This window comes from Electrophorus electricus, chromosome 23 (assembly GCF_013358815.1).
Source record: "Electrophorus electricus isolate fEleEle1 chromosome 23, fEleEle1.pri, whole genome shotgun sequence".
NCBI classification, from domain to species: domain Eukaryota; kingdom Metazoa; phylum Chordata; class Actinopteri; order Gymnotiformes; family Gymnotidae; genus Electrophorus; species Electrophorus electricus.
Genome location: NC_049557.1, coordinates 3,890,926 through 3,918,079, shown reverse-complemented (window position 1 = coordinate 3,918,079; position 27,154 = coordinate 3,890,926). Strand labels below are relative to the sequence as shown.

The window sequence follows — 27,154 nt, the reverse complement described above, 5'->3', positions numbered from 1 at the left end:
TCCCCCCCCCAAGATCTTGTATTCATGATGGGAGATTTGGACCACTGTGCAAAGTCTTCTCCAGCACATCCCAAAGATTCTCAATGGGGTTCAGGTCTGGACTATGTGGTGGCCAATCCATGTGTGAAAATCCATGTCTCATGCTCCCTGAACCACTCTTTCACAATTTGAGCCCGATGAATCCTGGCATTGTCATCTTGGAATATGCCCGTGCCATAAGGGAAGAAAAAATCCATTGATGGAATAACCTGGTCATTCAGTATATTCAGGTAGTCAACTGACCTCATTTTTGAGCACATAACATTGTTGAACCTAGACCTAACCGACTGCAGCAACCCCAGATCATAGCACTGCCCCCACAGGATGTACGGTAGGCACTAGGCATGATGGGTGCATCACTTCAGCCGCCTCTCTTCTTACCCTGATGCACCCATCACTCTGGAACAGGGTCAATCTGGACTCATCAGACCACATGACCTTCTTCCATTGCTCCAGAGTACAATCTTTATGCTCCCTAGCAAATCGAAGCCGTTTTTGCCGGTTAGCCTCACTGACGAGTGGTTTTCTTAAGGCTACACAGCAGTTTAGTCCCAATCCCTTGAGTTCCCTTCGCAATGTGCGTGTGGAAATGCTCTTACTTTCACTATTAAACATATCCCTGAGTTCTACTGTTTTTTGTCTACGATTTGATTTCACCACACAAGTGATCGCCGATCACGATCATTCAAGATTTTTATCCGACCACTCTCCTTCCACTTTGTAATAATGCGTTGGACAGTTTTTAACCCGATTTTAGTAGTTTCAGCAATCTCCTTAGATGTTTTCTCTGCTTGATGCAATAAGTCATTTAGTCATTTAGTTATTTAACAACCATCTAGACCTAAAACTATATCTACTAATAGAAAGGTTTAAAAACATTCATACTGAAGAATTGGCATTGGTTTTTACGTTTACATTCTTGGCATTTAGCAGATGCCAGAGCAACTTATAAACGTGCTTAGTCATTTACTCATAGAATGAATCCTAGCCAGTACACTAAATTTGAGTTCAGATACCATTGAACTAGAGTAACTAGTAACAAGTTGTCCATGTCACTTTCACATGGATCTCTGGCTCTAATCAAAGCAGTGAACCAAAACACCAACAAACTGAATTGTATATGTCGCATGTGATTATTCAACAGACTTTAGGTTGATGACTCAGTCTCGGCTGCATGGGTGACATTTAAAAGTTGTTTGATCAAAGTCTGTATAAACCTTATATTCAGCATTGCTCAGAAGTATCATCACTCGCATAATAACGTAAGTATGATCATTTACATTACTATACTAATAATTTACATGACAGCCTGCACAGATAATTTCCAGGGAATTTCAAAGCCTAGCGATAAACGACACCGGATAACAGCGTCAGCATTTTCAAGCCATTTGAAAAAGCAAACCAAGTTGCCTGGCTTTTTTAAAACTTCTCAACCTGATCGTATACGGCACGCATGCATGAGTTACTAGCGCTACCATTTTGTCGGTTTTTAATACCAGTCGTCTCACAAATATGACGTCTTTGACGTTCATGATTCGTGCACAAACTCATTAATATGCAGAACGTTCCCTTTACAGGCGGATGCGGGGCACGTGCGATCAGGAGCGCGATCTCGGTAAATCTGAGCTGAGCCAAAAGAGCACGAAGAGGAGTCGTGCTCTTGCTGAGCGCTGTGCTTTCAGTGTTTCCAAATCAGTAGTGTGGTATCTCACGTTCTTTTTAGATACTGAAAAGAATCTGAGCAAATCTGTTAAACAAGTAAAAAATCCTGCTGGCCACATCATACCACTTGATCAGAAACAGCCCCCTTGTGTGTACATTTACATTTACAGCATTTAGCTGATGCTTTTATCCAAAGCAACTTACAATTATGACTGAGTTTGAGCAATTGAAGGTTAAAGGTCTTGCTCAGGTGCCCAACAGTGGCAACTTGGCAGCAGTGGCACTTGAACCAGCAACCTTCCGATTACAAGCCAAGTACATTAACCACTGAAAATAAATATCCAGCTAGCTGCAGTCTGGTGGTCAGAAACTGGCCATTGGTGAAGAGGTAGAGAATAGCTAACAGATAGTGTATATTTTGTACACAAATTGGCTACATTTCACAGTTTCTAATAAATGATTGTTTTTAATAAAGTGGTGTATATGTCTAAGCCATTTGAGCTGGGCTATTAACTTATGTGCATACATTTGTTTGTCTGAGTAAAATTAATGTAAAATATTTTCTGCTTTTGAGTTAAGTGGATTAATGCTTAAATATGGGAGTACCGGTTTATGCAAATTTAACCTTATTCTCCCTCTTGGGGTAAAGGACATGACAGGTTACTGATTATTACAAACTGCTGTTGTGTTTTTGTGGTCTAAAATTTCTGTAACTGTTTTGTTATTTTATTCATTTTCATTAAAAAAAAAAAAAAAAAACATGCTCTAAAATACAATATTTTTATCTGGAATTTCGAGGAAATGCTGCCAGTAGTTTATAGAATAAAAATAAAATATTGCTCAGCCTGGTCAAGCACACACCCATCAATTGTAAAACTAGAGAAACGGATCATTTGGTAGTAGTATCTTATTTTGCTTCCACCTTTGCCAGAAGGTGTACCTCCCAGCCTGCATGTACATAGGTCGCATTAGTCACATCAGCGCAACTACCTGAAGAATGCACGGCTGTGCCATCCTGCAGGAGGAATGCAGCGGGCAACGCAGCACCGAGCCCAGGGCACAGCAAGCAACATGCAACCCCAAGGCACCAAGACAAAATCCTCTTGCTCCAGAGCAAAGCATATGTCCATGACTGATTCTTCTAGACCTTTCAGCAGCCTTTGACCCAGTGTACCACAACATTCTTCTCTCTGTTCTCTCCAGGCTTGGTGTGACTGGCTCTGCTTGGAGATGGTTTCAGTCCTATCTGGATGGACGGTCCTATCAGGTGACATGGAGTGGATCCACATCCAAATCATGTAGACTCTCCACTGGCGTTCCACAAGGCCCCCTTCTCTTCTCTTTGTATACTCGTTCTCTTGGTGATATCTTCTCATGGTTTCTCCTACCACTGCTATGCTGATGACACTCAATTATTTCTTTCTTTTCCACCCACTGACACGCAGGTCTCCAGACGTATCTCAGCATGCTTGACTGATATCGTGTCATGGATGACAGCCCACCACTTGAAGCTCAACCCCAGTAAAATTGAGCTTCTGTTCATCCCAGGTACTCCCAGCCCTAACCATGACCTCACGGTTTCCTTTGAGAACTCCCTGGTATCACCATCCGAAGATGCCCGTAGCCTGGGCGCAACTTTGGACAACCAATTGTCGTTCTCAACTCATGTTTCTAATCTATCCCGGTCTTGCAGATTCCTCCTTTGTAACATACAAGGGATTCGGCCCTTACTCTCGCAGGAAGTTACCCAGATGCTTGTGCAGTCTAGATCTCAAAACTAGACTACTGCATCTTGCTACTTGCTAGTCTTCCTCTAAGAGTCATCAAACCTCTACAACTTGTCCACAATGCAGCAGCATGAATGGTCTTCAATCTTCCGAAGTTCACACGTTACTCCACTGCTGCGCTCCCTTCATTGGCTCCCTGTAGCTGCACGCATCAGATTTAAAACCTTGATGCTTGCTTACAAAGCTAAAAATGGACCAGCCCCTTCATACATGAGGTCAATGGTCAAAGTCCGATCGGTACCTCGAATACTTCAAACCTCATGTACGGCTCGGCTTGAAATACCTTGCTTCAGGTCTCATGGACAATAAGCATTGAGACTATTTTCTGTCCTGGCTCCAAAATGGTGGAATGAACTCCCACTTGCTGTCCTGACAGCAGAGTCCCTTGCAGTCTTCAAACACAGACTGAAGACACATCTATTTGCAGAATAGGACAAACTGACACTGCTCCCATATTGACTAACTTATTTAGTACTTACTGTAGGGTATTGTTTATGTTGTTTAACAAAGTCTAGCACTTATTGTTTATAGCACTTACCATTATTTAAGATAGACCTTATGTATGTTGCACTTCTAGGTATCAGCATTCATTCCTGTATTCTACAGTATTTTAGTTCACTGGTATGTTTGATTCTAACCTGCTGTACTGTACTAGGATATATTCTATGAGTAAGTGAAAAGCACTTTTGTAAGTCGCTCTGGATAATAGCATCTGCTAAATGCCGTAAATGTAAATGTAATGCCCACAATGAACTCTGGGGAAGAACTCCCTACACACCCTAAAAATAGTCCAATGACGAGAAAGTAAAAAAAAAATGGAATGGTTTAGGAATGCCTCTGTGCCTCTTGGCTTTACTGAGTCATTGGATGGACAGTATTTCTGTTGTTTGTGTTTGATGGATAAAGCATATGTGCAGAATGTGTCTTGTAAGGATGACCTTGTAATGCATAATAACAAAAGTTTTGAAATCCATTGTGAGACTTTTCAATCGTACTTACAGCTTCATCCTGTATATGGGACCAAGAAAAATTTCACTCTAAACACACTGCAGTTTTTTCAGGTGTGCATTAATTATTCCTTTGATATTATGGACTGTTTTCTTGAGATCAGGTTGTTTGGGTATTTACTGAGAATTTTATCTCAATGTCAGACCTACTTTCATAAATCTTTTAATTTGACTATGGATACTTCTAAAGTAAAAATCACCCCAAAATGTGAACTTGGAGTACACTGCTACAAATATTCACCCTAGATGATTTTGAGCAATGTATTTATGTATGTTTTATTACATATAATATATTAATATTTAATAAATATTATGTGAGTTAAAATATTTTAAATGAAGGATAAGTAAATTATCCTGATAAGTCTGATGGTTTCATGTTATATTTTATCCAGAATAAAGAATTATGGAATGAATCTGTGGACAAGTGGTTTAATTCACATGACATACTGAAAGTAAAAACAACACCATCCAGAATTTTGTTTGTTTTTTCATATGCTTTAAGAAAATTTGGTTTACCTCTATTAAAAAGAGCCCATATCCTAGATGTCTTTTATTTTATATTTTTCTTTACTGTCCACTTACAAATGTTTAAGTTTCAACAACAGAACACCTACTTATTCTGGCAGTTCATTGATAAGTTGAATCAGTTGTGTTTACGTATGCAATCACCAAATCACGCTGGTCTCTGGACCTCCTGGAACAGGGTTTGTCACAGTGCTATATTAATATTAGTTAAAATACACCTGATTCAGGTCATCAATTCTTTAGCTCAACCGAATGAGGGAAATTCAGTTGTCCGTGATAGGGGCCCTTTAAGTGTCTGAAGCTATACTAGTCAGACTCTTATTCACACTCTTAGTACGGTAGCTGGGAAGACCCATCGCGCTGCAGTCATATAAAACATATTGATCAAAATGACCACGCAGGCGCTACATGTCAGAAATGTGATACAGATTCATAAACACTATATAAATTCAGAAAATACGTTATTTTAAATGACAACACGTGTGAAGTGTTATTTCCAGGGGACACCGGACGGGGATGGACCACAGCTAAGGAATCTTAATTTAGATTTGCGATTACCACGGTTGTGTAATTGGGATTATGGAGCAGAATGAACAACTGGCCTTATTCGTGGTTCGCATTGTTGCTCCTGTCGCTATTTTTTTAATAAAACACAGACTTAAAGTACGCTGATAAAACACAACCTCATTTAACACAAATATAAGCCTGACCCAGTAAAAAGCTATAAATATAATTATTCTCAGAGGAATCAAAACTATTTGTTTCATCTTTATTCAATGTTTATACAACACTGTTCAGAATTCCTTAATTAACTGTAAATCGATAAAAGTTAAAACACAATTATATAAACAATTTTAATGTGTTAAATGAACAGGAGTTGATTAAACTGGTGATTTTGCTGTGCATATAATGTTATTATCTTGACGTTGCGTCAACTATCATGTTACTTAAAAAAGGAATTTGGCATAAGGAACTTGATTTGTTGGGACGTTCCTTACGTACTTTGCATCTGCAATTTAACATTCATCTAGCATTCACCCAGTCAGTGCAGTAAAATAGGTTTATTGCTATAATTCCCCTAAGGAAATAACTACCTTTTTTGTACAAGTAAAAAATAAATACATTCAGAAAATAACCCTCTAGGGATTGTTGCAGTCGGTCCTCTCCAAAGGTAAAAATATTTTAGAAACTTGTAAAGGAAAACAGAAAACTATTTGTAATCTGCAGTTATAAACTTTTTAAAACCAGATTTCGGTCAACGAGCACTTGAATTGCAGCCCATAAAATGAGAATGCAGATTAACCCAACTGATAGGGGTGATACATTGTTTAAGAATGAGCTCTAACTTGCTTCAGTTTCCATTTTAAACTAACAAGTAGGTCACTGCAGACATCTAACTCAAACCTTAAATAGTTTGTTTTTGTTTTTTTTCCCCGTCGTGATATCGTTTTACAGACAGACTACATCTTGCAGCACAGTGGTACAGTCCTTTAAAGTTTGGCCAAAGTCTATAAAAACGTGAGTATTGCTCATTCACTCCAGCCTGGAAGGACGGACGTCTGAGTGGAGCATGGAGCAGGCCGGTTTAGTGAAGCCAGAGACGTTGGACGGGCTTATTAAAATTCTACACAAAATCTTCGAAAATGACATTATCAACGTGGAAGAAGTGCAGAACATTATGGAGGCATATGCAAGTAAGCCTCAGGAATGGATGAAATTTGCAAAATTTGACCAATACAGGTAAGATGAAAAAGATGACTATTATTATTATTATTACTACTACTATTATTTCGTTTTCCATAAATGATGTTGAAGAGTAGATCTGTCGTTCACGAAAAGTAGGTTAAACCACTATTGTAAGTCCGAGCTATGCATGAGTAAAAAGGTTTCTTAAAAGCAGTTAAATTATTTTTTCAACTGGGGCACTGCACTGTACGATAAGCTAGCTTTATCTGACAATCCTAGCCAACTGTTTGCACAAATGTGTTGTTATTGGAGCGGAAATGTTCCGAGATTGCCAGGCTGCGCTGTCAACGTCATACCGATCACTTCAGTAAAACCCTTCACAGAGGAGGAATTTAAAGGGCGGGTATGGGGGCGCCAATCACAGCCCGGGGAGTAGCGACCACACCCGCTGTTTGCTGCGTTCCGGACCGGAATGTTCCAGTCAAAACTCAGCTTTCATGTTTATAAACCGAGGACCGTTTAGTTGTTATTCACTCTATTCCATTTTCGGAAATTAGCATAGACATCGAGCCATCAGTGCAATTTATGCAATCCCTTCACGTGGGACTCTCCAGGGCAGTCTGCAGAATGGGTCCTACACACTCCTGGGAATGTCCAGTTTAATGACAGATATTTACAGAACTGCACCAACAAGTGCACAAGTCTTACTGAGAAGCAATCAACCTTTAACATGAATTAATATCCCACGTCACAAAAATATAATTTGCGTAGGCTTTTTGCGCGTAATTGCTTTAATTTACAGAGGATGTCAAGTGCCTCATTTGTGAGCTATGATTCATTTGGCCAAGTTTTTGTACTGGCCGGATAAATTTTCAGTTTCTTTCACAGTTGTTGAAAAATTAACCAAATCTCTAAGTCATTACCTATTCATTTCTTATTTATTTATTTATTTATTTATTTTTGTTTATTTTTTAAAGTGTTTTCTGCTTTTGGCTTTTTGGCCAACATTCATGAATATGAGTGGCAGCTAACTTTTGGCAACTTAAAGAGTGAGAAAATAGATGTATGTTATGAGATATTTAATGTGTTCCTTCAGGTATACCAGGAATCTTGTCGATGAGGGAAATGGCAAATTCAACCTTATGATTCTCTGTTGGGGTGAAGGGCATGGCAGGTAAGGAGCTGTTGACATCATTAAAATACTATGACTTACTGTTGTGTTCTATGCATAGATCAGCATATATAAAATTATTTTATGACATGATTTTGCATCAAACTGGTCTTCATTTTTTATCATTTGAAACATTTTAAAACTTCAGAAATACTTGCTTACCAAAGCATAAACCTTATATGCTTCATTGGGCTAGACCACTAAGATACTTGGTGAGCATGAAATGATAGGTTTCCATAAAAATATCATGCCATTAACCCGGAATGCTGCAATTTCTAACTCAGCATTCAGTTAGCAATTCCAGCCAATTCTGTGCTTTTTGTTTTTTCTCACAGAGGCTATTTTCATGTAAGGTTAAATAACTTTCTTTAATGCAACAGCAATTGCAGCACATGTTTTGGATGGAGTCAGATGCTGAGGGCACTTTGTATTTGCCACGACCCAAACGTTCTCTCTTTCTAACTGTGCCTGTGCTGTGCACGATTTGCAGTAGTATCCATGACCACACAGACTCTCACTGCTTCCTGAAGCTGCTCCAGGGTCAGTTGAAGGAAACGCTGTTCGAATGGCCTGATCGTAAAGCCCATGGCGACATGGTCCAGAAATCTCAGCGAATCTTAAAGGAAACCAGTGTGCTTACATCAATGGTTAATGTTGCCTAATATGGCTTTCTGCAGTATGACACAAAATGGTATATCCAGCCAAAATGCCTTTTTGTGTAATAATTTAGATAGTCCTAATAATCCATTTATAACATTTTGTTATATTTTTCTAAGGTTAAGGTAATTGGTGTTCAGTTATACATACTTATACATACTGTATAGTAAAATATGAGTATATCTCTGCTCCTAAGAAGGTCCAGTCATTTGATACACTACTAATTCTAGTCAATGCCAACCCTTCTTCTAGCGTTAAATGTTGCACAAAAATTTCATTACATGACTAAGACTATAAATATGAAGTGAAGTATTTAAATAGAACTTGGAGCACTTGCAGTACAAGTCAAAAGTTTGAACACACCTGATCTTAAGGACATCTTTATCTAAAGATTTCTACGTTTGTTTTAAAACGTTTTCTTAGCAAAAAGTGCTCTCCATACCACTGGAAAAGCATCTAATGAGCTGTCGTCCTTTTAAAAACCTGAAATATAAGGTATAAAGATTTATTTGTTTACTTATTTTTGTCCACTGGCTTTACTATTATTGTAAGACGTAAATAAGAAAAATAAAAAGTTGCATTTGAACTTTTGACTTGTTCTGTAAAATATAATGAACAAATAAAATCAATTGGTTAATTTAAATGATTTTCATTTCAATATCCATATCAGCTAAAGCTGCAACTCATTGCAGGATTCTATTGCTTGAGTGTGAAATATGACAATAGTACCAAGTGAAATCAATATGTCTTCTCTTGGATTCTTCCAATGGAATTCGTGTGTGTTGCAGATTCCATAGGCCTGCACCGGGTAGAGAACGTCAGTCACACAGAATGTGCAGTCAGCTTGCACCTGTATAGCCCTCCCTTCTCACACTGCCAGACCTTTGACCAGCGAACGGGCCACAGGAATACTGTCAGAATGACATTCTGGAGCAAATTTGGGGAGAGGACGCCATTTGTAAGTCTATTTGTTAGCTACATCTCATTAAAAACACACACACACACACTTCACATAACCATATAAAGCATTCAGATAAAACTCTAAAGGAATTGAATCAATGTTAACAGTAAATTATTTGAGAAAACCCAGATGAAATGGTGAAAAAGGCAAAAGGCATAAAAAAGCAGACAGGGCATGCATTACAGCAAGAGATGATGAACTACTCGTGCATTTAATCATGTACTACATACATTATTCTAATACAGGTATGATAAAATAGCTGTACCTTTTCCCTGAAACACAGTGGTCACAGTTATTGTGACCTGCAAAGATTTGTAAAGATGGTTTTAGATGAAATATTGCACTGCAGAGTTTTGCCCTTGTGTTATCACCAAAGTAAACTTTTTAATAGCTTTGTAATTAGGGAAAACAGGCACAGTGCTTAGCTTGTTAGTGCCTTATCTGTATCTGACCTTTCTGTTCTAGTCAATGGCCTCATTTCCATACACATAAAGGTAAGCGGGATCTTAATGATTGCCAACATCACCCTGCAAAATGAGCGCTGTATCATGGCAATTTAAACCTTATGGTCTTATTGGTGGAGAGGTACACCCAGGATTTGGAAAGAGCATTATCAAACAAAAAATGACGGGGCAGTAGATAAAAACTAAATTAGCCGTGATGGAACCTCTCCCTTGAATGGTGTTGCACATGTCTTTTTACCTGTTATTCATATAGATATATAAAGAGGTTTAGCAATTGTTAAAACTAATTGACCCATGAACCTATGCGGCATCAGGCTTTGGGGATTTATGTGTATCTGTCTAGAACATTATCACCACATCGACAACATGAATCATTGCAGTTTGGTTCTGTTTTGTATGTTTGAAAGAATTGTGGAACATTGTGGAGTAAGTGGTGGTTATATTTTTATTCCAAACATCTCCTTATTAGGGAAACTAAAAAAAACTTGTGAAAAACATTCTTGACAGAATCTTTTTTTGCAGTGTTGGGTTCCTTTGTCTGAAATGGACTGGTCATAGATGTCCTAATGCATCAGTAGTCTCTTATACCCGGTGCTGAAGACCTCAAACAGGGATCAGTTTCAGCTCATCAGACAAATATGAGGTCTACCCTGAGCTAAGGCATTTGCCTCCTAGCAGTGTCATGCAGGGGGACTTCGGGACCCCCACCGAGATGTCATGTATAGTGCGCATACAATAAAGTGGATGCATCGGCTCAAAAGCCTCACAAAAATGAGCTACAGAGCTTTTGATCACTTTAAAAGGGTGCTTTTTTTGCACAGCCAGTCCTTTGAAATTCCACTGTAGTCTCAGATGAACATTACCTTTTTTACGCTTACCATTTGTATGGTTGCTTACTTTCCTCAATACAGAGCAAATAATCAAAACGATTGTCTGGTAAAGGTTAACTAAAAATTCCACACAATTCATTTAATGTCTGTAAGATATTATAGATTATGTAAATATCACCTGTCTTAGCAAGACTACATTTTAGGCTAGATAAGTGACAGAATTTTCAGCAAACTACTGCAAAATCCTTCATAAGAAAATAGTAAAATTGCAAAGTTTTGCATTTCCCATCACTGAAACAAATTACTTGTGTTGCATCTAAAACTGACCAATGCAAAAATGATTATGGATTTTGCTCTATTTTCTTTTAACACAAAATCTCCACTGTGTACATTGGAATTCTAGGAATTCATCTTAAAAACTACCAGATGTGTAATGACACAGCTGCTTCCTCTGCAGGCTGCAATCTGATTAATGCCTTCATCATGTGAGCGCTTGCTCTCAGTGTTCTGGCTGCCAGCTAATGAGGAACAGATCCGTGGACGATCCACTGCAGCCTTTGCGAATACAGTGTTCTTATCTTCCATTCAGAAGTTGCATAAGCTCGCCTTGACCAAACTACTGTCTGGCAGGAGCGTTGCAACATCAAACCTTTGATAAGATATGGAAGAACGGATCTGAACAGACTATTCTTGCCTCACATGTTTTTTCTTGTTGTTTCTGCATCTTGGTCATAAAAAGTACCTATGTTTTGCCATGCCAAGATTTGAACACCTGTACTCACTATTTCTTCATTGTCTTTTGCAGGAAACTATAGTCTCACAAGAAAACAACTGAGATGTGAGAGGACAACACATGGAATTCTCAAATTTGGAAATTGAATCATTAATGACATGGCAATATTGGGTAATAAAAAATATATTGAGTCAACACTTTTTTTTTGTTGCTAAGGACATTGAATTTGGACAGTGCTAATTCAAAAAGTGTTTAATCACCCAGTGTTATCTTGACAAAAGAAAAATAAATACTGCTGAACACGAATGGTATTAGGTAGCACTGAGCCATGACTCTGTTCTCTGTTTAACAGGCTTAAACAGCCCGTTCTCCTTACAGCATTCCTAAGTGTCTGTGGCCTGTGTAATCATTTTTGTACTGTAATGAGGCTGAAAGATGTTTTGATAAATCATGTAATGTATATGAAGGTGTTTTCATTTGTTTTGCTTTGTGGTCCCATCAAAGTAAAGATGCCCTTGATCAATACGATGCATGAACACACATTAGATCACTTTTTATTTTGGCAGATGTGTTGACTTTCCAGGTCAGCTTACATGTCAGAAAATTTTAACATAATGTTATGACTTTCATATTCAGAGATATGCCCTTTATTTAAAAGTCAAGTTCAGTCTTATATTAGAAATGTGTTTCTTTCTTAGTTTTTTTTAAACAGCAGATAAAGTAGTGAATGGTACCATGAATAACACTTGTTTTTCATCACAATATTTCAAGCTGTAACTGTAGAGGTATTTATAAGTTTGCGTGAACAGCCTTTTCTGTAATAATGCTTATTCTATCAGCAGAGCGGCTGTGATCTACAAAATTCTTGCTCTGACTGTACACCAATAAAATATTATTTCTATAAAAGTTGTCCATATTTATTACTAAATTATGAAAGTGTTTCCCATCTATAAGGAATAAAAACACAGCACTTTTGATTAGAAAGAGGTGTTTAAAATGATTACTTAGCTTTGAACATAAAGTTGTAAATATGGACTATCCCGACTATTTTAAAGTCCTTTACTGAAATATTAGATTAGTTAGATTTACTATGTTATTTAGCTTAATTATCTCATGATGATTTGAGCGCAGATAAGATTCTCAAAATAGATTTTCATTAGGTTACATTTTAGTAATATTAGCGTAATAGCTCAGTACAAAACAAAAGAAAAATTAATATTTTTAAGCCTATACCAGACATGTCTTGCATGGCTCACCTACACTCACCTTTTTTTGCCTAACCATTTTTAAAATTTACAGCACACATCACAATAGATCAATCAACCTTAGCAACCAACCCAAGCATTCCCTTATGAAACACATAAATCTCTGCACCTGGAGCTTAATATTGTTTGAACTTCAGGAAGGTATGAAATAGCACAGACCAGAACACTTAAGCTTTTTATGTGTTATTCTGTGTTACCACAATTGGTGAAAGCCAAAGTTGTGTAAGAGTCTGGTCTGGAGAGTATGGATTGTACAAGCTTGCTTTTATCGGAAGCAGCATAAATATTTTACTAGCTAAGTCAATATTCCCAAGAACCTTGAGCCCAGGAAGAGGGAGTAGTTGGTCACGTATCAAACTCCGTTATCGCACGTCAAATGAAAACACTGCTTTTAGCTTCAGCCTACCATAGTCTACATTTTCAGCTGTGTCCCAGAAAGACACTGTGAGGAGCAATCTCTGTCAGCAGAGTTCGTTCTGAGACCTTATTTTGGTATATGCTAGGGCTAGATTAATAAAGCAAAGGTAATGTGCAACCTGACAGTTTTGATACTTTCAGAAGCTATGAGTTTGTCATAGAGCCTGTGTGTGAATCTGTAAGTGTTGCTGGGCAAGGTATTTCTCACTCTCCAGTATCATAACTTTTTTTTTTAGCTCTTTTAGACAGAAACAATGTTCTTTTCCCTCCTTTATTTTGAAATATTGCCCAATTGTTCATCGCACTTTCTACTGTTCAATACTGATTTAAAAGATAACTTAAAAATACACTCATAAAACCCTATTGCAATGTTTATCTACCACGACATGATTTCCATGATTTTTCTCCCTGGTAGTGAACGATTAAAGGAGTAACTCAGTGAACGCTTGTAACAAAGACACTAAATCCTGCCTCAATCTCATTGCATCAAAATATGCAGTTAATTTGCAAAGCTATTTGCCTAGAATTTGTTTCCCTGCAACCACAATGTAACTTTGATTCAATTGGTGTTTACTGATATGTAATAGATACCCAATTTTTCATAAATCCATAGTCAGCGGCACTTTTGAATATACAGAAATTTAAATCAATTGTGGTCAATTGTGGTAGTTAATTTTAAGAAGAAAGCAACATAAAATGTTGTGCACAATGTAACATGTCTAGACAAGGAGTACATGATAAAGTGTCCAATATTAACTGACATGACAAATCTTGTACCCGGAGTGCCGAAAGCAGAGATATCACCAATATAGCCAATAGCTCACCATGGCAATTGTGTATTAATTACTGTAATCAATAGCAGACAATAACCAGAACAAACTTTGTGTCTCCATCAGTTATCATTGTTATTATCAAGGTCTTACAAAGTGCCATAAAACATATCACATGAGGGTTTCAATGAGTAAGGATTAAGCAGATGAATTCAAATTCAAATCATGGGCCTTAAAAATCCAGGGAATAAAAAATTGTATTCTATTGCCCCATGACAAGGATTTTAAAAGAGCTACTGGTGATTATTAGGAAATATTTTGATAAATAGTCAAAAAACAGTAATGAACTAAATACTGAAAGTGTGAAGGCTCGTCTAAAACCCACAAATGCTCATCCGAGACTGCAACATGTGCTGATTTGCAGCCGGGACATTTTAAGGATACACAAGTGTGCATGTATGATGGTGTATTTGATTCATACTGCAGACTGCCCTATAAAACCTACATTTTCATGTAAGCTCAGCAGCACCAAACTCCTGTGGCATGGATTTCAGCAGGTAACCTGTATGTTCATCAGACCTCTATAGACATTACCGCAGGAACACCCGAAATGGTATGTGTGTTAATATGTTTGCACATGCTCCATCTACAAACAATGTCAAAGGACAAACATGCAAAACGGTCTGAAGACTACATAAACAAAAGTGAAATAACTGCTTCTAAATGTGGAAACCCCCAAATCATGCAAATCAGTCAAGTGTGAGGTCCTTTTTAAAACGTAAATGTTACAGAATTGATCATTATGCCATAATTCAACTTTGATTTTATCAAATGTTACAGTGGAAAATATGATGTATGTGAAAATACTGGCAGCCAAAATCTAATGCACGGGATATTACATTTACATTTACATTTACAGCATTTAGCAGACACTCTTATCCAGAGCGACTTACAAAAGTGCTTTTCAGTTACTCATAGAATATACTAGTACTGTACAGTAGGTTAGAGTCCAACATACCAATGAACTAGAATACTGTAGAATACAGGGATCAATGCTGATACCTAGAAGTACAAAATACATCAGCTCTAACTTAGACAATGATAAGTGCAATAAACAATAAGTGCTAGAGTTTGTTAAACAACATAAACAGTACCCTACTATAAGTACTAATTTAGTCAGTCAGTATGGGAGCAGGGTCAGTTGTGCTTTAAATATTCTGCAAATAGATGGGTCTTCAGTCTGCGTTTGAAGACTGCAAGGAACTCTGCTCTCCGGACAGCAAGTGGGAGGTCATTCCACCATCTTGGAGCCAGGACAGAAAATAGTCTCGATGCTTGTCGTCCATGATTTCAAGCCGAGCCGTACTTGAGATTCGAAGTACTTGAGGTACGGAATGGGCTTTGACCATTGACCTCATGTATGAAGGGGCTGGTCCATTTTTGGCTTTGGAGGCAAGCATCAAGGTTTTAAATCTGATGCGTGCAGCTACAGGGAGCCAATGAAGGGAGAGCAGCAGCGGAGTAACGTGTGAACTTCGGAAGATTGAAGACCATTCATGCTGCTGCATTGTGGACAAGTTGTAGAGGTTTGATGACTCTTAGAGGAAGACTAGCAAGTAGCAAGATGCAGTAGTCTAGTTTTGAGATCTAGACTGCACAAGCATCTGGGTAACTTCCTGCGAGAGTAAGGGCCGAATCCCTTGTATGTTACAAAGGAGGAATCTGCAAGACCGGGATAGATTAGAAACATGAGTTGAGAACGACAATTGGTTGTCCAAAGTTGCGCCCAGGCTACGGGCATCTTCGGATGGTGATACCAGGGAGTTCTCAAAGGAAACCGTGAGGTCATGGTAAGGGTTGGGAATACCTGGGATGAACAGAAGCTCAATTTTACTGGGGTTGATCTTCAAGTGGTGGGCTGTCATCCATGACGCAATGCAAGTTAAGCATACCGAGATACATCTGGAGACCTGCGTGTCAGTGGGTGGAAAAGAAAGAAATAATTGAGTGTCATCAGCATAGCAGTGGTAGGAGAAGCCATGAGAAGATATTACATCACCAAGAGAACAAGTATACAAAGAGAAGAGAAGGGGGCCTAATACTGAGCCTTGTGGAACTCCATGTCACCTGATAGGACCCTCCATCCAGATAGGCCTGAACCCATCTTCAAGCAGAGCCAGTCACACCAAGCCTGGAGAGAACAGAGAGAAGAATGTTGTGGTTCATTGTGTCAAAGGCTGCTGAAAGGTCTAGAAGAATCAACACAGATGACAATTACTGCTATGAGGGCTGTTTCTGTAGAATGTGCCAGTTTGTAGCCAGACTGATTGGGATCATGCAGCTGGTTCTAGGTGAGAAAAAGAGACAATTGATTATAAACTGCTTGTTTGAGGGTTTTTGAGAGGAAAGAGAGAAGTGATATCATTCTGTAGTTGGCAACGCTGGAGCTGTCAAGTGTGGCCTTCTTGAGGATTGGTACCACCCTGGCAGTTTTGAATGCAGTAGGCACGTATCCAGAAGATAAGGAATTGTTGATGATGACAGAGATGAAAGGAAGCAGATCTCTTGCGATTGTCTGGAACAGAGTGGAAGGAATTGGATCCAGCGGACATGTAGTTGGATTGCTGGAAGTCAGGAGTTGAAGAATTTCATCTGAGGAGTGAGGAGAAAAAGAAGTCAGAGAGTTGGATGTTGGGGAATGCATGTTGATTGGAGGGGTGGGAACAGAGGAAAAGGACTGGTGGATTGCTGCAACCTTCTCCTCAAAGAAGGTGATAAAATCCTCCAGAGTAAGAGATGAGGAAGGAGAGGGAGGATTAAGGAGAGAAGAAAAAATAGTGTAGACCTTGCGTGGATCGGATGCTGATGATTCGAATTTCTCTCTGTAGTTGGATGATTTTGCACATATTACTTCCAGTGAGAACTTGGAAAGGAGAGACTTGTATGAGCTGAGATCTGAATCTAGGTGAGATTTCCTCCACCGCCTCGCTGCAGTCCTTAGTTCTCTCCTGTGGCAGTGAAATATTTCTGTTAGCCAGGGGGCAGTTGACAAGGACTTAGCAGGTCTAGAGGAGAGAGAGCACAGAAGATTCATTGATGAGGAGAGTGTAGAAATTAAAGAATTTGTAACTGCATCCAAAAAGAGAGAAGACAGAGAGTCAGGGTGAGGAAGCATGGACAAAATAGTAGAAGTAAGGGAAGAAGGAGATATGGAGTGCAGATTGCGATGGAAGGAGGAGGAACATTTTGGAGAGAACTGGATGGAAAGAGAAGGAAGGGAGAGAGAGAAGAATAGAAAGTGATGGTCCGAGAGGTGGAGGGGGGTGACTGCGATGTCCGATGTTGTGGTGGTGCGGGTGAAGATCGGGTCTAGAACATTGCCCGCTTTGTGAGTCAGAGGAGAGTGGTTGAGGGTGAGGTCAAATGCTGTCAACAGCAGAAGGATGCAGGAGGAATGCAGCTTGTCTGATGGAACGTTGAAGTCTCCAAGGAGAATGAGTGGAATTCCTTCAATGGTGAATTGACTCAGGAGGATGTCGAGCTCATCAATGAAGAGATCTAGGGAACCTGGAGGGCAGTAGATGACAATGATAAAAAGTTTGGTGGGGAAAGACACCGTAATGGCATGAAATTCAAAAGAGGAGATGGAAAGAGTAGAAAAGGAAAGTGGAGTGAAACACCACTCTGGAGGCATTAGTAAACCTGTGCCACCACCCCTGTTGAGACGCCTCGGAGAATGGGTGAATGAAAAGGCAGAGGACAGGGCAGCCGGAGTCGCCGAGTTCTCAGGGGTGATCCATGATTTTGTTAAAGCCAGGAAGTGGAGGGAGTGAACGGATGCTAATGCTGAGGTGAAGTCAGCCTTCTGGACAGAAGATAGGCAGTTCCAGAGCCCTCCTGCCACCACGATATGTGATGGTGCCGAAAATTGTGAGTAAGTTAGGTTGCTGAGATTGCGACGTCTATGATGATAGCGTCGAGGAGATCTGTGGGATATGTGGACAGGAATTGTGAAACACATTTCAGATGCTTGATTTGTGGATGTATGAGATAAAAGATTGAGATAATATGAGAAGATACTTAGATGAGTTTGTGAAGTCTGGTAGATGAGATGTAGATGAACTGATTGAGAGCATCACAAAGCCTTCTCCAGATGTTGATTACCGCTACGGTAATCAACATCTTTAGAAGGCTAAATTAAGAGTCGCCCTAATTTAACTCAGTTCAATAAGTGCTGAGCCTGCCCCTCAGTTCACACCTAAGGCCAGGGCGAAACTACACCCGTAGTGAGTAATTACAGCTAACAAGCAACTAACAACTAATTTTCTCAAGTCTTGAATTTCACAGAATCCAAGGCAAAAGTAAGTAAACTCAGAGCCTACCTTAACCAACCAGATGATAATCTAATGAGAAAAACCAAAGCACACTTTTCTGTTGTGACATAAAGAAAACATACCGATATAAAAAGCAAAACCTTAATTTTCATTTTTATGTCACTTGATCTCTTTAATGAAAAACAATGTGTTGGGATTTGATATGGGATATGAAAGAATGATATTCAAAATGAAAACCAACCAATACCGCAACAGCGCTTAACGTGTTTTACATAGTTGCTAAATGCTGCACCCTTGTGGTCAGAATGTAAAATGCAATACTGGCTAGAGTGTAACAACGCAACAGAAAAAAGAAAAAAAAACTGATTGAAAGACTTTTACCTAAATTACAGTTCCTTAAAATTCCATCATAACGTCATGAGACTAACCCTTTTTAAGATTATGGTATCCTCTGAGCAAATCTGGCTAATTGGCAGGCCAATTAACGCCTGTGGTTTTGAAGACAGACTACATGTAACTCTAGATTTATAAATGCAGGCGTTTCATTGCTTCGGCCGATTTAGCTCATAGCGAACACAGCAGGCCGACCTACGTTACCCGGACACGAAAGAGTTAAGGATGACGCCCTTCCTTACTGCCCGCTTACGTCGCTACATATGTACGTGTTCCGTCACCGGTGCACTTCCTTCATCCGGGTAGGGGAGTTTGGGTAAGCGAAGCTTCACTTTCTAAGTTTTGCTCTTTTTAATCGCTAAATTTGATTATCTGTTGTGCACTCTTTTAATTCAGTGCCATTAGCGTAAATATTCGTCATTCATTGGTAACTGACACGCCTATATTGCATCTAAGCGTATGTTGTATCCGCCGTCAGCTCTCTATTAGCCTGGCCGAAGGGTCCGTTTAGCAGAATGCTAACGCTAGGTTTACTAGCTAGCGTCTAAGCTAGCTGACTTCAAACTCGCTGTCTGGCTCATTTGTTCATATTTCCTACAGAACCATTATGTGAGGGTCGGCTGGTCTGTGTCTAAGGCCGTTTCCGTTGTCTCGTTGTTTTAGGCCTGTCCGTTCGTCCCCCGTTGCGCAGCGCTTGTCCGTGATGTTGGCCCGCCGTCGTGCCGTGAGGCTGCTGGCGCAGGTTCTGTGTGTCCACCTGCTCAGGGTCTGCGGCTCCGAGCTCACCTTCGAGTTGCCGGACAACGCCAAGCAGTGCTTCTATGAAGACATTACTACAGGGACGAAATGCACCCTCGAGTTCCAGGTAAACTGTGCTATTGCGATCAGGTCCAGAATTTGCACGGCCTGAAGATTACAGCTCGACGAACACGAAGCAAAGGTCTTGTCTGTCAGCATTTAAACTTTCCGGATGCAGGACAATGCGACTACCAACTAATCGCCAAAAGGATGCTGCTGAAATCATGTAAAGCCGTGAAAGCTGATGTTCATAGAGAGAACCCATCGTCTAGCTCTGTCCCAAAAATAAATAAACGAACTGATGAACTACAACGCTCATTTTACGATATTGTTTGCCCTACTACCTGTACATGTGCATCAGTGTGTGACAGTAAAAATATGTTTCAACCTAAAGAAATAATACATTCTTCCCTATGAGAATATTTAAGAAGTATGTGTGTTTTTATTTTTGTTCTGTGCAGGTAGTGACTGGGGGCCATTATGATGTTGACTGTCGTCTGGAGGATCCGGATGGTGCTGTTCTCTACAAAGAAATGAAGAAGCAGTACGACAGCTTCACATTCACAGCTGCCAAAAATGGAACCTTTAAGTTTCTGTTTCAGCAACGAATTCTCCACTTTCACCCACAAGACTGTGTACTTCGACTTTCAAGTTGGCGAAGACCCTCCACTCTTCCCCAATGAAAACAGAGTGACCGCACTAACTCAGGTGTGTACATGACAAATTGAACAAACATCCTTATTCATTTAAGCAGAGCATCCACCAATTTTAATTGCATTTGATGATAAACTGAATGTGAAATCTTTTCTGACTAGATTGCTGAAAACATCCTGACTGTTTTTCTTTTTCTTTTTCCCTCCTTGGACTCAGATGGAATCGGCATGCGTCTCCATCCACGAAGCCCTGAAGTCTGTCATCGACTACCAGACGCACTTCCGACTGAGGGAGGCCCAGGGTCGCAGCAGAGCTGAAGACCTCAATACCAGAGTGGCATTCTGGTCCATTGGGGAGGCTTTCATCCTGCTGGTGGTCAGTATCAGTCAAGTCGTGCTGCTAAGGAGCTTCTTTTCAGACAAGAAAACCACCACAACCCGTGTGGGATCCTAACGTCCTGTGGTCATCTCCAATTCCTGTCTTGCATACATGTGTGCGGACACACACAGATGCACAAGGGACTTAAAGCAGTGATGCTTCATGGTTTAATGCTTCATTTTTAAGACTCCATGCACAATATGATTATTTAAAGATGTTTTTGTTTGGCCTCACATCTTTTAGACACGTGTGTGGTTTTCGGTTTCATATCCTCCAAGTTATATTTTCATTGTTAAGAAGTAAAAAATCTTAATTTATTATGTGGGTATGTGTTTAATTGGTACTCTAAGATGACATGTATATGTGTGTTTTCTTGATGGGGTAATTGGAGACCTACTTAACACAAATAATGCATCTGAATTTTAAAAACTGGTCCTGTGATTTGCATTGTGCTCATCTAGATGTCTGTGATTGTTTCCCAGTGTCAGATATGAGTCAAATAAAACCACGGATTGTTCAGGAAACGCAGTAAAAACATGGAGGAAAAACAGGGACTTTCACTTTTTAAATGCATTTTGACAAAATCAAAGCCTGTGTTCCCTCAGTATAGGCACACATTCAGTTTTATTAGATTAAAAAACAATTTTTGCTAGTGCTCTGCTGTTAGTGTAGAATGAGAAATTTTCTCCTATTGTTATGTAGCTAAAACCTGAAGGTGACCAGAGCTTCTGTTTCCTTAAAATCATTTCTTTGTATTTTTATTGCATCACAAAGGTTTAGTAGTGAGAACTGTATACCATTACTTTGATAGGAGGCTACTATGTGCTTACTACCTGGTTACAAATTCAAGTTGGTATCTTCAACCATGTTCCAGGAGACCCATCTTCCTACTCTATAAGAGTTATGCTTCAGTATATATTTAACATACTTGGATACTGAGCATTCACCTACTTGATGAAAGGTGTGAACACTAGCAGAGAGGTAGACCTTAGCCATCAGGAACTCGAGCACAGAGTAATTCCAGTTCAGATTACATGGGCTAAACACCACTTGTTCAAACTTGGGAGCCTTTGTGTAGCAAGAACCAACATGACACCAGAAGCAGTTTAAACCTTTTTTCCCCTTGGTGTCAAATTAATGAACAAATAAATCGCAGCCAAATGTCTTAATTAGCCTTTGTTAACTCATTTTGCAAACCCTAGCCAGAAATTGCCTCAAACACAGCAGTGCAGTATATGAAGCAGTGGTTTGCTGAGGTAAGGAAATCAGTTGAAATATAAATGTTTGCTCGGAGCCACAGTAGAGCAGAGAACTTCCGATCCATAGCTGTGTTCTTGTTTAAGGGTGGGGGTCTGGAAGGGGTGGTCAGTCTTGAGGGGTTTTTTAAACTGCTTAGTGATTTTTTTTTTTACATTTTTTTTTTTTTTGTGTCAGGTAAATTTGTTTAGCAAAGGAAACCAAAACACCAGTTTGTTTGATTAGTTATAAATGTCTAGTGGGGAAAGGGGGTGTACATCAAGGAACTTGGTAACTGGGAAAAAGTTAGTGTTATGAAATCTTGTATAAACTAACCATAAAAAGTAATATAGGCCTGTGTAGTTTTCTATCAGTAACCCAGTTAGATTAAGTGTGGGTAAAGTAGTATATGTATTAGAAACAGATAAGGTAGTGTGCATAATCTCTACATTCACATTTGCTTCTCATAATCTGGCACTACAGAAACGTGCTCTTGTTTTATATAAGATGATCTTGGGTCCTTAAGGTTTCTTTTTTCTTTTCTTTTTTTTTGAGAACATAATTGAACACTTATGTAATCAAATTGTACACTGATTTGTTTGGAATTGAAGTATGTAAACGAATGCACCTTGTACGCGTCTGCACATCAACAGCCCTTGCACAAACACTGATTTTTGGGTGTACAGAATGAATATGTCTAAGAGCCACACTGTTCTGTCTGACTCGTCTGTATAAAGCACTTGTGCTTCCTAAATAGTCCAGATGTTATAGCTAGATGTTTGGCCACTAGAGCGCAGTATCAACGTTAGGGACGTCTGCCCTTTGCTATTTTCGCTTTATAATCGTCTGTAATATACACTAGACATAAGAATCTGCTTTACGTAAAGTGAGGTTTGGTAGGGTTTATAAACTCTGTAATTTATATTCCATGGTTATTGTTTTCGTTGTTATTGTTTGTTGTTTAAATATGTGTGTACGTTGTCATATCTCAAACTAAACGTCGTGACTACGGAGAATCATTGTTTACGTTTACACGGACGTCGCATCAGAATGGGCTTTACTGATTGGGCAGATTCGGTGTCGCATCAGAATGGGCGCCACCGATTGGGCAGGTTCGGTGTCATTAATAAACGGGGCGGGAGAAATTCCGCCTTAACGGAGAAGCTACCGACGAGCGAGCGCAGATGGCACCGTACACTTCCTTATTCGTCGTGGGGGGAGCTCGTTACAAGTTTCGAGTGAAAATAACATAAACAACCAATTGTGAAATCCAAGCGACATTTGTGGTCACTTGCTTAGAAGAAAGCTCCGTAATCGGAAAAACAACGGCTGTTGCCGTCGCAAGGTCGCCCGCTAGCTAACCTGGCTAACGCTAGCAAGCCGAACAGACTGGCAGCAGGAAGCGAGTGAAGCGGGGGCGGTGGGAGCCCGCAGTGCGAGCCGTGCAGCGCTCTCCTCTCCTCTCCTGTCCCTCAGCTCGGTTATCGTTATCTAGCTACACCGCTGCGTTATCGAGTGACGCTTGGAGTTGGGAATAAAACCCCCCACACAGCTGGATCCTTCCGTCTTATGGCGCCGCTAGTCGACTGAGTGGAATCAGCCGCCCGCCACGACGAAGACCCGACGACAGAAAGGTAGAAGTCGGTCACGTTTAAGACTCCGGGTATCTAGCTGGGGTTATCTGGTTAGAGAAAACACTCTCAGTACTCTTACCGTCGTATAACGAGTTTAATATTATCACGCATTTGCCGTTTAAGATGTGTGGACGCTATAGGTTAGCGGTCGCTAGCTGTCTATTTCTGGGATGGTGCTGTGCACATACACCACATAGCCAAGTTGGCCAACTTAACTGCATTGTGTCTATTATGGCCAGGTAAGATAGCTAGCTCACTCTTTTAGTTCTTGTCTAGGGTATTACTAGAAGGTCTAGTCTATAATTTTCTGGCAAGACACGAGTTTACCACCTGCTTAACAGCCCCAAAGCCCCGAGAAGGCTGCCAGTAAGGATAATTTGTACTCTGTCACTTTGACGAAAGGGTCGTGATCGCCCACGACAGACATTATCTGACGAATCCATTATATGTTCTCGACATGTTGGCTCTCTCCCAGAAATATCAAAGTAGACATGTTTTAAATCTGTTACACGCACATAGAAATGTCAAGTGTTATAATAAGAGTGATGCAGAGAATCATCTGATTAAAAGTATGCAGTCTCACCGAGTTCTTTCCTGTATTTATTTAGGAAGGAGTCGAGCAACCAAATGCCATGGATTTAAAAACTGCAGTGTTCAATGCTGCCAGAGACGGCAAGCTTAAGTTACTTCAAAAACTTTTGGAGAATAAAATTGACCATGAGATTCTAAAATTGATATCTGAGAAGACAAATGGAGCCACACCACTTTTGATGGCTGCACGGTATGGGCATCTTGAATTAGTCGAATACCTTCTGGAATGTTGCTGTGCACCGGTTGAAATGGGAGGTTCGGTTAATTTTGACGGCGAGACTATTGAAGGAGCCCCGCCACTATGGGCTGCGTCGGCAGCTGGACATTTGAAAATAGTGCAGTCTTTGCTCGGACACGGTGCGGCTGTAAATAATACCACACTTACCAACTCTACACCTTTAAGGGCTGCTTGCTTTGATGGCCATCTAGACATTGTCAAGTATTTGGTGGAGCACAAAGCAGACTTGGAAGTGGCCAATCGGCATGGTCACACATGCCTCATGATATCTTGTTATAAAGGCCACAAGGAGATTGCTCAGTATCTACTGGAGAAAGGTGCTGATGTAAATAGGAAAAGTGTCAAAGGTAAGAGAACCATCAGATCACATACCTACATTGCTAATGACACTAAGAAATAATTTTGTGCTGTTTATAGAATCTTGTTTTTCCAGTCATGGCTCTCTCTGTTGTTGGGGTTGATTGAAGTCACTATAACGCTTTATGTCGTACTCTATGCTGGCTTCTGACTGTTTGTTTCATTTTGAATGCTCTCTGCTGTGGTGTGTCTCATTTTACCAGTAGTCTGTCTTTGTGTTCTGTAGGTAACACAGCGTTGCATGACTGTGCTGAATCTGGAAGTTTGGAGATCATGAAAATGCTACTTAAGTATGGTGCCACGATGGAAAAGGATGGTTATGGAATGACCCCATTGCTCTCAGCCAGCGTCACTGGGCACACAAACATAGTAGATTTCCTTACACAACACCCCCAGACAAACAAAATGGAACGGATTAACGCTTTGGAATTGCTGGGTGCTACATTTGTTGACAAAAAGAGAGATCTTTTGGGAGCACTGAAATACTGGAAAAGAGCCATGGAGATGCGATACTGTGATAGCAGCAATATACTTGTGAAAGACGAACCTAAGGAACTTATAATGGCATATGATTACGCCAAGGAGGTTAGTAGCAATGAAGAGCTGGACAGTTTGATTTCAGACCCAGATGAGATGAGAATGCAGGCGCTACTTATTAGGGAACGTATACTTGGCCCGTCGCACCCAGACACGTCGTACTACATTCGTTACCGAGGAGCTGTTTATGCAGATTCTGGAAATTTTGAGAGGTGCATCAATTTGTGGAAGTATGCTCTGGACATGCAGCAAAATAATTTAGAGCCTCTTAGTCCCATGACAGCCAGCAGCTTGCTTTCCTTCGCTGAACTCTTCTCCTTCATGCTGCAAGACCGAGCCAAAGGCCTTTTAGGAACCTCTGTCTCCTTTGGTGACCTCATGGGCATACTCAGCAAAAGTGTGCTGGAGATTGAGCGAGCTGTGAAACAGCCGCACCCAGGCCCGGAGCCAGCTCAGCTCAGCAAGGCGCTCTCCATCATCCTGCACCTCATATGCTTGCTGGAGAAAGTCCCGTGCACCGTCGAGCAGGATCACTTCAAGAAGGAGACCATCTACAAGTTCCTCAAGCTGCAGCCGTGTGGTAAGAACGGGTACAGTCCCCTGCACCTGGCCGTGGATCGGAACACCACTTGCGTGGGTCGCTACCCCGTTTGCAAGTTTCCCTCGTTCCAAGTGACGTCCATTCTTCTGGAGTGTGGCGCGGACGTGAACTGCCGCGATGAGGATAACAACAGCCCTCTGCACGTGGCGGCCTCTAACAACCACCCTGACATCATGAACCTGCTGATCGCCTGCGGCACGCACTTTGACAGCACCAACTCCTTCAAACAGACTGCTTGTGATTTGCTGGATGAGAAGGAAATGGCCAAGAACCTTATTCAGCCTATAAATCACACCACACTACAGTGTTTAGCTGCACGGGCCATCATCAAGTACAATCTCACATACAGGGGAAACATCCCGGAGAAGCTGGAGGCTTTTGTGCTGCTACACAGATAATGACTGGAGGACTGTGGGGTTGATGAAAAGCATCTTGGAGTCTGGAGCCTGTTTTAAGTACCTCCTTTCTCCACATGAGCTGTTTGTACAGAATAAAGCTAGACAGAGGTGGATAATAGATTGTTTCTATTCTGTGGGCATGCCTAATATTTTTAACAAATCCCCTATGCTTATTTCTTGCTGTTTATTAATACCTTTGCATTTCTGCCTGATCCCTCTGCTTTGTATTTCTTTCTTTATACAAAGGTGGTGGGACATGTCCAGTTGGGTCCTCACTTCCTTGCTGGTATTTGGTCATAATACTGCTGTTCTCCAGGTTCATGGTTATGCCCTTATTGCATTGTCTTTGTTGGGTGGAATGCACTCATTACTCCCTTCAAGCATAACAAGGCTTTATGATGTGGTTAATGTTTGCAAATGCCATAAGTGCTTTATTTCTCCTATGCACAGCCTATGATATTGCGACTGTTCTGTGTTACCGGACTGTGTCACTGTTTTGTAACTGCCTGTTTTTAGTCATCTTCCTCAGGCTTCCTTAAAATGCAAATTAGTAACTAAATCTGCACCAAGGAAGTAATTGAGGTTTATGAAGTAATCATGTGTTCAGAGGTAAAGTCTAGACTTCCTCCCCCCAAACCTAATGTAAGGGGACCTTTGAGGCCAGCCACAAATCTAGACAAAGGTTGGTTCCATTTTCTTCATGCACAGCATGCATTTAAGTTGTTATAGTTTGTCGTCAATGCTCATATTCTCAGAGATCTGCTCTGTTGAATCAAATTTTGTCAACATTTGAAATATGATCTAATAACTACTACTTTGCTCAGATTATTATTCCAGCTACAGTTGTGCAGTTTGAAAACAAGGGCTTTTCATATTTAAGAGCACATTTCAGAAGCAAAAGAAACTAATGTACAGTACTAGCTATCAGAGAACTTGCACTTTATTGCATTGGTATTTCAAAATTCCTTTTTTCAATTGGTTTTCAATGTCCTCAGAGCATATTTAACAATAAACTTTTGTTGCACTTCTTA

The 27,154-nt window shown here is 40.2% G+C and overlaps 3 protein-coding genes across 3 annotated transcripts; all 3 read left to right on the top strand.

Moving 5' to 3' along the window:
• The first annotated feature begins 6,540 nt into the window (after positions 1–6,540).
• Positions 6,541–12,428, top strand: cdo1 (cysteine dioxygenase, type I). The gene is given in 6 exon segments (XM_026999730.2): positions 6,541–6,760; positions 7,803–7,880; positions 8,368–8,498; positions 8,501–8,524; positions 9,323–9,492; positions 11,595–12,428. Coding segments are annotated over 6 exon segments (603 nt in total). The 5' UTR covers positions 6,541–6,590; the 3' UTR covers positions 11,625–12,428.
• A 6,555-nt stretch (positions 12,429–18,983) lies between these two features.
• On the top strand, positions 18,984–22,181 carry tmed7 (transmembrane p24 trafficking protein 7). The gene is given in 5 exon segments (XM_026999729.2): positions 18,984–19,017; positions 19,365–19,566; positions 19,961–20,089; positions 20,091–20,207; positions 20,370–22,181. Coding segments are annotated over 4 exon segments (645 nt in total). The 5' UTR covers positions 18,984–19,017; positions 19,365–19,404; the 3' UTR covers positions 20,607–22,181.
• Positions 22,182–22,921: 740 nt separating this feature from the next.
• Positions 22,922–27,154, top strand: fem1c (fem-1 homolog c). Its single transcript, XM_026999813.2, has 3 exons — positions 22,922–23,401; positions 24,010–24,577; positions 24,814–27,154. The coding sequence occupies exons 2-3, from the start codon at positions 24,034–24,036 to the stop codon at positions 26,121–26,123; spliced, it is 1,854 nt and encodes a 617-aa protein (XP_026855614.2). The 5' UTR covers positions 22,922–23,401; positions 24,010–24,033; the 3' UTR covers positions 26,124–27,154.